The 10,294-nt window shown below is 45.7% G+C and overlaps 1 protein-coding gene across 1 annotated transcript in view; it reads right to left on the bottom strand.

Annotated features, from left to right (window-relative positions):
* The window catches only part of MTURN (maturin, neural progenitor differentiation regulator homolog), a 28,503-nt gene extending 23,343 nt beyond the window's left edge, over window positions 1-5,160 (bottom strand). Inside the window, exon 1 of the mRNA XM_032483780.1 lies at window positions 4,767-5,160. Coding sequence (XP_032339671.1) covers window positions 4,767-4,928 — 162 coding nt within the window. The 5' untranslated portion in view covers window positions 4,929-5,160. The remainder of the gene's footprint in view (window positions 1-4,766) is intronic.
* Window positions 5,161-10,294: the final 5,134 nt, after the last annotated feature.

A 10,294-nucleotide genomic window follows, 5' to 3' on the forward strand; every position in this document is an offset into this window, starting at 1 on the left:
CTTTAATCTTCACAGTAATAATGTGATGTAGGTACGATTATCCCTCCTTGATAGATGAGGAAACTGAGGATAGAGTTTAAATTGGACAAGACAATGCCTTCTCTCCATCATATCACCATATAAACATGATGCAATCAAACAAGTTACATTTTCTTTCTCCAAAATGTAAAGGTTGTTATTTAGTCACATAGTTAAGAACAGAGACATACCTAGGGGAAAAAATATATAAATAGAGGGAGAGACACAGACATAGGCGCACATACAAAATTAAACTGCACAGTCCTTCTATAAATAAAACATTTTTCTTTAATACTCTGACAACTGCTATCTTTGTTTTTGCACTGAGGAGGGATTAAACTATACAAAATTGTAGATCCGAGCATGCTATTGATGGTTGGGAGGACAGTAAGGGAGTGCCCCTGTTCCCATCAGTATTGCCCAGGCACCAGGGAGGGCCAGGGCAATGCTCCTTGTTCAGAGAGCTCCCTTCTCCTGGTCTAGGCAAGGAGGGAAAGCAGCTGGTGTTGCCATTCCCAGGGGCACATGCCCCTCTGTCCATCTGGCATGTTGGTGGCTGCCAACACCCCACTCCTCAAGCCTGACCGAGCCCTCAGGACCTTCCGAGTTGGCAGAGGAGGGGAGCATGCCAGTCTGTGAGCTTTCCGCCCCCTCCCACCTGTAGAGCCAGGCAGGGGAGCCCCGCCCCTAGCTCCCAGCACACACAGGGCACTGGCAGCATTTCATCCCAGGGCCTGACCTCAGTGGCCGTCCATGGAGAGGGGCCTGAATCAGGGCGGCAGTTTGGAAAGGGACGGCAGGAATGGGATGGCCTGTGAAGCAAGAAGGGAAAAGAGTGCAAAAGGGAGCCAGGAGCTGCTGGCGGGGGGGTTGTGGGGTTGTGGTGAAGTACTTGTTCCTAGGCCCCTGGAGCTCCTGACCGGAGCCTGCCTGTGGGACATTCTGCCTGGGGAAGGGGCAGCTCTCTGGGCCTGGGATCAAGTGCCAGCTGTCACTTCTCAGTAGCATAGTCCTGGATGAGCCACTTAAACTCATCAGCCTCAGTCTCCTCACCTATAAAATGCGGATAACAATACCCATCTTACAGAATTTTTGTGAGGCTCAGTAAGAAGTGGCCCTTGAACCCACAGTCTGAATTGGGTCCTGTGCTGTCACTCCTGTGATACTATGTATTCGGGACAGGCTATGGTTCACGTTGCTCTACCACTTATTAGCTGTAGGAAAGTTAGTAAACCTTAGTGTTCTCATCTGTAAAGTGGAGGTAATTTTACAGAGTAGCTTGTGGGATTACTAAGATTAAATGAGTTCAGATACGCAAAGTCTGATAGATGGTAAATTGCACTTAAGTGGTAGTTGTCTTTGAAGCTGTCATTCTTGAAATTTAACATCTTTCTTCTACACTAGACTGTTGTTTGTTCATTCTTACAAACATGGATTGAGTGCCTATTACATGTCTGACACTGTTCCAAATGCTGGGAAAGGGTGATGAATAAGGCAAGTTCTCATGAAGCTTACAGTCTAGTTGGGGAGGCAGAAATAAATAAAGGACTATCAAGTACTAATGAATGCTATGATAAGAATGAAGGTGAAGTATGTGGTCAGGAAGGTTTCTTCCAGGCCTAGATGGCATAAAGGAGACTATGTAAAGATGTGGCGGGAAGTGTTTTAAGCAGAGGGAATAGCAAATGTAACAGCTCTAAGGCAGGGATGAGCTTGGCTTGTCTGAAGACCAGAAAGACCAGTGTGGCAGGAACATAGTAAGCAAGAGAGAGGGATGGTCCAGGATGAGGTCAGAGAGATGGCAGGAGACAGATCATGTAGGGGCTTGAAGCTTGGATGAGAGCTTAGGTTTTACATAAAAGTGATGGGAAGTCAGTTCAAGAGAGGTAGAACATGACCTGGGTTGTATTTTAAATAGATCCACAGAGAGTGCTGTGTGGAGACGCCGCCAGGGAGTCACTAATATCATCGCCCCCACTTTAGGCACTATTCTCAAAGTCTGCTAGAGAGGTACTAACATCATCCCCAATTTACAGACACGGCAAAGAAGGGTTAAATAAATTCCCCCAAGGCACAAAGTTAGAAGTGAGGAGCTGGAGTAGCCTGACGTCAGAGCCTGTGCCTCTGACTATATATTATACCACACTGCCTCTTAGATGAGAAGAATGGCTCCATTCCAGGCAGTCCCAGCCTGGTGCAGAGTGAGCCCTCAATAAATGAATGAATCAATGATTAAAAAAAAACACTTTGTAAATTGAGAAATGCTTATGGAAATATTCTTTTTGTTAACAAATCCTTCAGATTACAGGGATTCCAGTCATCTCAAATTTCTTCTAATGCTTTGCAGATTTTCCTGCGGAAAGGAAAAGAACAGAGGTAGGACATTTACTTCATGTCTGAGTTCTTTTAACTAGAGGCAAACAGCAGCTTGACAAATCTGGCCTGGGACAGATTCGAGCAGAGGTCTGGGGCTAGGAAAACTCCATTGGTTGGCATCTTGTCCATTATGGCCTCCAGAAACGGAAAAAGTTTCAGTCTACCCAACGAATTACTTCCCTCCCCACTGTTTTCTTTCTTTCCTATTTCATTTCGTTGTCAGTGAATGAATACTTTCAAAAGAAATACGTTCAAGCATTTTACTCATACAGGTGGATAAACACTTACAATACAATATGAGTGGCCTTGAAAAGAGCCTGATATATTTCACGTTTTCTGAATGATGGTCTGATAAACATATTCAAGGCAGGAGAATAGCCTTGCTTTTCTCCACCCACTTATTCTCCTTGGGGTAACTTCTTTGGAAATGTCTCCTTCAGTGCCAACAGGAAGGCTGTGTGGAACTCTACCCCATAAAATTGGGAACCATGAGTGATTCTTGCTCCATCACACACAATAAGGAGGGGGAAAGGCCTCTGGCAGCCCAAGGAAGCCCAGGGCTCGCAAGGACTCCTAATCAAACCCTAACACTGCAGCAGTCGGACGCTGGTGCCCTTTTCACTATGACCCTGGCGCTTTACTCACACTTCTACAATGGAGTAAAATCACCTTTTAACGATTTCCCCCTCCTCCCAATAACAGACAATACTTACTTCTTTTAACTTCAGTTAGCAGTGTTCTTTACATATATTTATAGCTTACTTGCTCTTCACAAGTACCTATGATAAAGGCATTCTGATTAACCTCATTTTACAGGTGAGAAATTCAGGCTCTTAAAAAAGAGACAAGCTCTAAACTCTGGGGAACGCCAGATCTCTGACCCACATTTGTGGGGCCCTTACTGTGTGTGGAAAGCATTAAAAGGCATTTGACCAGAGTCACAGAGCCAGAACTCAAATCTGGGCTGCAACCCAAGGCCTTCCCTCTTCTAGAGTGTGTCAGGGCTGGGGCCAGGTGGGTTCTTCACCTTTGCGGGGTGGAGTGGAGGTGGTGGGAGGGGCACGCTTTATCAGCAAGTCATAAAGAAACCTTCTCTCTCCAAGGCCAAGAAAGACTATCGTGTCCTCTCTCCAACTCCTTCGCGAACTTCCAGTAGGTGGTAGGGGAGCGCGAAGGCCTGGATCTCGGCCCAGCTTTGTCTCACCCCACCTGAGGAGCCAGAGCCAGGCCGCGCCTGGTCGCTGCCCCACCTCTGTCCGCAGGGGCGGCAGCAGCGCCAGCTCCAGGCTCAGGCCGGTAACCTGAGCCCACAGCCGCCTCCATCTTACATTTGGGACCATTATTTTTTCCCGTCCTTACAAACACTTCATGGAGCGCCATCCTCGGCCAGTCTCTGCACGTCCCACCCCAACTCCCCCGCTCTTTACATCCCCTTCCTAAACTGCCAGTGCCAAGATTCCAAGTGGGCGCAGGATGCAAAGTCGGAGATTTGGACACCACAGTCCCAGGTCCCGGACCCTCCGAGAGCCCGGAGAGGGGCGGGGGTGGGGTGGGGTGGTGAGGGAGAAGTCCCCCTCATCTGGAAAAGCCAAAGGGCTTTGCCAGGGCCGCGGCGGCAGCCTCAGCTGGACAAAACCGCTCAGGCTCCACACACCTCGTTGGAAGCTCACAGAGGAGCAACGGAAGCACAGGAGGAAACGGGGATAGGCGTGCCTGTATGGTGTGTGTGTGTGTGTCTGTGTGTGTCTGTGTGTGTGTGTGTATGCGCACGCGCGCGTGCGTTTTTAAGATCCGGGGTGTAATTCCGCAAAGAAGGTCCAGGAGATGGGGCATCGCTAGTGTGGACAGAGGCTTTGTGTCCAAACAGCGCAGGGAATAACATGGGGGGAGGGGATGGGGGAGTCTTCCCCCATCGAGGAGTTGTGTCTGTGCATTTGGAGGGTAATGGGATTCCTCACTCGGACGGGACGCCTGGGTGTAGGAAGCTTCCGACTCCAGATCCAGCTGGAAGGGAGGGTCCGAGTGCCCGGGTCCGTGCGCCCTGGCCCGGGCTAGTGCTGGGCGGGGACATCTCCGGAGATGCTCCAAGCCGAGCACTACGCTGGGGCCGGTGGGTCGCGTCCCCGGAACAGCCCGCCCTAGCCTGGCGCCCCAGTTCCTAAGGGCGCCCTTGCCTGTCGCCTACCCATACCCACCCGCCCAGGGACTCCCCAGGCGGCGCACGGAACAGCGGGATGTGTGGCGGCCGGCCGGTTACGCCCCCACCCACCTCGCGCCCCACAGCCTCCCCAACGAGCGGGAGCTCGGGGGCAGGGAAGCGGCCGCGAGTCCACACTCCCGCGCGTTGCGGAGGTCCCTCCCCAGGCACTCACAAAATTGTCCCCGCAGCCGTTGTCCGGGCACAGCACATAGAAGGAGACGCCGGGGTCGGCGTAGAAATCCATCCTGCGCTCGGTCTCCTCGGTGGCGATGAGCTCGAAGGGCGTGTTGGAACACCATTTCTCCGCAACGTCAGCCAGCTGCTGGAAATCCATCCTGGCCCGCCGCGCCCGTCGCTCCCTAAGCCTCCTCGCGCGCCGCTCGCCTCCCGCTCCCTCCGCCGCCCGCCCTCCTCTCTCCTAGGGCGCCCTCCTCCCGGGCGGGCAGCGCGCGGCTCCGCGGGCTCTCGGGCAGGCGGCGGGCCGGGCGGCGCGGGCTCCCTCCGGTCCCGGGGCTCCTCCCGGCGGGGACTGTTTACATGCTGTGTGTAACGGGGTGGGCGGCGGCCAGGGACGGCGCGGCGCCGCGCCCGGCTCCTCCCCGCTCCGCCTCCTCGCCCGCCCCTTTCGGGCCGTCCCCGAGGCTGGCGCGGCTCGGCCGGGCACGGTAGGCGGCGGGTGCGGCGGAGAGGGACGGGGAGCGACGGGAGGGACTGGGCGCTCTGCGGAGTCCCTTGTCCCCACCCTCGCTTTTTAAAAACGAACCCAGAGCATCCCCGGGCCCTCCCGAACCCAGGGCGACCCCGGCTCGTGACGTCATGGGCCCCAGCCAATCACCGGAGCTGGAGACCTGCGCCGTGGCCTGCGAGCCCGGTGACGTCACAGCACCGGCCCGAAACCCGCGGCTGGCAGGTTACAGTGAAGCAGAGTTGTGTGGTCGTGTTTTCTGGAGTTAGAAGGCCGGGAAAGCGTTTTCCCAAATGTCACTTTAACTCAAGGGAGGCTCACAGAATTGCAGATAACTTGTACCTTTTCTCAGCAGCGGAGCTGAGAAAACCTAAGGGACACGGAGCTTTTTCAGAAATCACAGCTCTCCGTCTTTTGATTGATGTGAAGAAATGTTTTTCCTAAATACATTTACTAGACACTGATATGAATGTTCATTTGGAAAGGAAGCTGAAGGTTTGGGGATATGGGGTTTTTTTTTTTGCGTTAACATAAAGCTTAGTATTTCTTAGTAATACGCTTCATAATACTATCTTGTATATTACTCACCTTCAATTCATATTGTATAACCGAAATGATCAACTGCTAGTTTGGAAGAGGAGAAAGTACATTTTAAAACAAGAGTACATGCCCAACGATTGCACCTGTTGAATGCTCATTCGCTGCCATGGGCCAGATAGGCATTGCTGGATTGCAGAAAATGCACGAGGACAGACCCCTGGCCCGCAGGAATTGAATGACTACTAGCAGAGAAACGTTAAATAGCATTCATTCTACAAACATTCAGTCAGTTTTTATCTAGTCTTCTGAACCAGGCACTGTGCTAGCCCTAGGGATATAAATATGAATAATATGTAGTTCCACCCTCAAAGAGTTGGCAGACTAGCCAAGGGAAGCTCATGACATCATGAACCCACTGAACACACACTTTACTCAGTAGAATAGATGTGATTCTGGAGAGTTATTTCTCTTACACATTTCTGAGATAGGAATTCTTTTTCCCTTCACTTCCCTTAATAAAATCGAAGCTGCATTCCCATAGTGAAAGTAGAAAATCCCCTTAATCTTTTGGTAGAGGAAGAGGTCAGGATGGTGATTAGTCCAAAGTCATCCTGGGCATTGCATCTTACCTGAGCTTTTTCCTGATAGTTGTCCTTACTTGAAAGTTAATGCTTCCATGTCACAATTTCATGATTTCATAATTTCCCAATTCCTTTAAAACAGTTCAGTTCAATAAACATTCATGGAGCATCTGTTGAGTACCAGACAAAGATGCACAAGGCCCAGTTTTTGCCATTAAGGAATTTACAGACTGTGAACTAGGGGAGGATTCTAGGATCACTTTCAAGATTCCTGTTGCTTTTATTCTAGTTTGAGTAAGGCTGACTTTAATATACAATTTTACCATTATTTACTCCCACATTGTAAGTCCATTCAGTTAGCCCTACCTTCTGGTAAATCTGCTTCATCCACACAGCCTTGTGTTCATGTGGTATAAGGAATTAGGCAGAAAGGGAAGTGTGGCTGGTTCCACATATACCCTTTGAGCCCACGGTAGCTGCACTGTATTCAGAGGCACTGCAGATTCCAAGTTTCAGGAGGTAATAATCAGTAGAGAAGTGTATAATTTGTCACAGCAGTGATAGGAGAGGCAAAAGGACCCCAGAATCTGGAGGAAAAAATACCCAAGAGGGTCAACATAAGAATGATGAGAGCCATCCCGTCTCCTTCCCATGAAACTCAGGAGAGGAAACACCTGGGCAGTGGGGTGGGGGGGATACATAGAGGGCAGTCCTGGGAATTAAGCCTATGCCAAAGTCTATGTTTCACTACAACTGGAGTTTGAAAAAAAATTAAATTGGGATAAAGAAGTTGTGGTATATTTATTTACACAATGGAATACTACTCAGCCATAAAAAAGAATAAAATAATGCCATTTGCAGCAACCTAGATGGATCTAAAGATTCTCATTCTAAGTGAAGTAGGCCCGAAAGAGAAATAAAAATACTATATGATATCACTCGTATGTGAAATCTAAAAAAAACAAAAAAAGAGGACACAATAAACTCATCTACAAAACAGAAACACTCACAGACATAGTAAACAATCTTATGGTTACTGGGGAAAGGGGGTGGGAAGGGACAAATTTGGGAGTTTGAGATTTGCAAATGTTAGCCACTGTATATAAAAATAGACAAAAAACCAAATATTTTCTGTATAGCACAGGGAACTATATTCAGTGTCTTGTAGTAACTTTTAGTGAAAAGGAGTGTGATGGTGAATATATGTATATATATGCTTCACTGGGACATTGTGCTGTACACTAGAAACTGACACATTGTAACTGACTGTACTGCAATAAAAAATATTAAGTTGGATGATCAGCAAAAATTAAAAATCTACCTAAGTGGGTCATTGTGACCCAAATACTCCATAAAGCTCAGGAGAAGGATTTACTTCAGCATTCCTGCCCTCTGGCCAGAAAAATTCATTCTGGATTTTGTTTCTGAATCTATTCATCTTAGTTTCTACAAAATCATTTCTTTTCTGTTATCTCTCTAAAAGCTTTGCAGCTAGAATCTAGCTCTGGGTTACATAATTTGGCTACATTTGTCTTTAAATTATGTCTATCTGATCAAATTCACCTGGTAAACATTTTCCTTTTATATATGTCAAAGAAACAAATTATTTTATTTTATTTTAATTTCTTTTTTATTCATTTAAATACTTCAGTGTGTATATATATATACACATATATACACACACACAATGTATAAAAAGTCATAAAAAGGATGAAATTACGCCATTTGCAGCAACATGGGTGAACCTGGAGATTGTCATACTAAGTGACACAAGCCAGAAAGAGAAAGACAAATACCATATGATATCACTTATATGTGGAATCTAAAAAGAAATGACACAAATGAACTTATTTACAAAACAGAAACAGACTCGCAGACATGGAAAACAAACTTATGGTTACCGGGGGGAAGAGGTGGGGAGGGATGAATTGGGAATCTGGGATTTGTAGACACTAACTACTACATATAAAATAGATAAACAACAAGGTCCTACAGTATAGCACAGGGAACTATGTTCAATACCTGGTAATGGCCTATAATGAAAAAGAATATGAAAAATTATACATATATATATATATATATATATATATATATATATATATATATATAAAACTATGCTGTACACCAGAAATTAACACAACATTGTAAATTGACTAGACTATACTTCAATTAAAAACAAAATAAAACACCAACAAAAACTTCCTTTTCAGCAATATCTCTTTGCTGGTGCTGAAAGAGAAACAGACTTTATGGTGGCAAAATGGTTGTTTTAACACTTTTCTTTTCCCTTTCTGATCATGATTATAGTTCTGCCTTTATTTTATTTGTCTTCTGAGGCTTATTAAGATCAGAGTTATATTAGCTCATTCTCTTGCGAGGTGTCTCGAGCTTTACTCCAGAACTCCTACAAGGATGTAGATTTCCTCTGGGAAAAGACATGTATCCGAATTATCTGCTAAACCAGAAGCTGCTGTCCTTAAATTAGCCTACTGATCTCTTACTATATGTCCATTTAAAGTAGAATAGAAGATAGAGGATAGAATGATCTGGATGAACTCTTGCCATCAGATTTCACCTGCAGTGTCTATAAATTTGGGTGAACTTCTTTCTTCTTAAAATCCTCCACATTTCTTAAGGTTTCTGATCTGCCAGGAAGTAACCTTCCTCTTTCCTGTAAGGCTGGGATCCCATAAGCAGACATCAGACAATTTTCCTAGGAGAGCTTTGTAAGCATTGACTCCATAAGCAAAGTCAACCTTAGCTCCCTATAAGTGGTTGGTCCTATCTAATGAAATAAGCATCATTCTCACCTATGACACTCCAGGTAGGATCCTGGTTGTACCATAAATTCATCCAATTGTATCCTACTAAGGAGAACAGATTCTTGCCGAACCTTTCCCAATAATAATATTGCCATGAAAAGTATGGAGACTCAATCAGAGTTTCTGAATTCTGTGAGGTCAGTGGGGATCAAATATAATTTTTAAATGTTCTGTTTCAGTTTAAGAAAGCAGAACCTGCTAAATTTTATAGGTTACAAATAGCTTAAGAAGAAAGAAAAGGGTTTATTTATACAACCAGAATATAGAACACTAAAATCAGCATGCCAAAAAAATAATCACAGTGAAATTTCCCTCATCAGTTCACTCAGTCTTATGTAATTAATTCTCGTTCCCTGGGCCTTGGGTTAGTAGTCCTCCTGACTAAAAACAGTCCTGAAGGTCTTGATTTAGTCCGCCAGTATGGTGTGAAAGTTATCAAAGAGATGCCAGCTCAGAAGCCTGTGTGCTAGAGGCCAAGTTATAAAGCACTGAGAGTTTGAAGTACCTGGTATAGTCCTTTTCTGTACTGAGAAAAGCCTCTGAGACTATCTTTCTTGGTTGAAGACAAAATTAGCCTATAGCTTATAGCAGAGCCTTCAGGCAGGCATCAGAGTAAAACAAAAACTGTCTGTAGATGGCAGAGACTTAAAATAGCTGTTTAACTTATAACTAGAAACCCTCACATGTGAAAGGTTGGATGAGAGGTGCCTAATAACGATGCAACCAACAAGGAAATTTGGTTGTTTGCAAAGCATGCTAAAAAAAGATAATAAAGTCACCTCCCCCCAAAAAGAAAAGTTTTCCCTAAGGATAATGATTAAGCTTATATCCAAAATAATATGATTTATTAAAATTGAGAAACATAATTTCATAGAGGAAAAATTTTGGGATATAAAATAATATACCAAGAATATACTAAGCCTAGCAAATAAAGAGATTCAGGAGTCGGGCCAGACATCTGTATTTTTATAAAACTTCACAGGTAAGTTTGATGTGCATCCTCATTTGACAACCACTAGCCTACTAGACACCAGATTTAAATTAAAGAGACAAGACTCTGCCCAGGCCAAGG

This window comes from Camelus ferus, chromosome 7 (genome assembly GCF_009834535.1).
Source record: "Camelus ferus isolate YT-003-E chromosome 7, BCGSAC_Cfer_1.0, whole genome shotgun sequence".
Lineage (NCBI taxonomy): Eukaryota > Metazoa > Chordata > Mammalia > Artiodactyla > Camelidae > Camelus > Camelus ferus.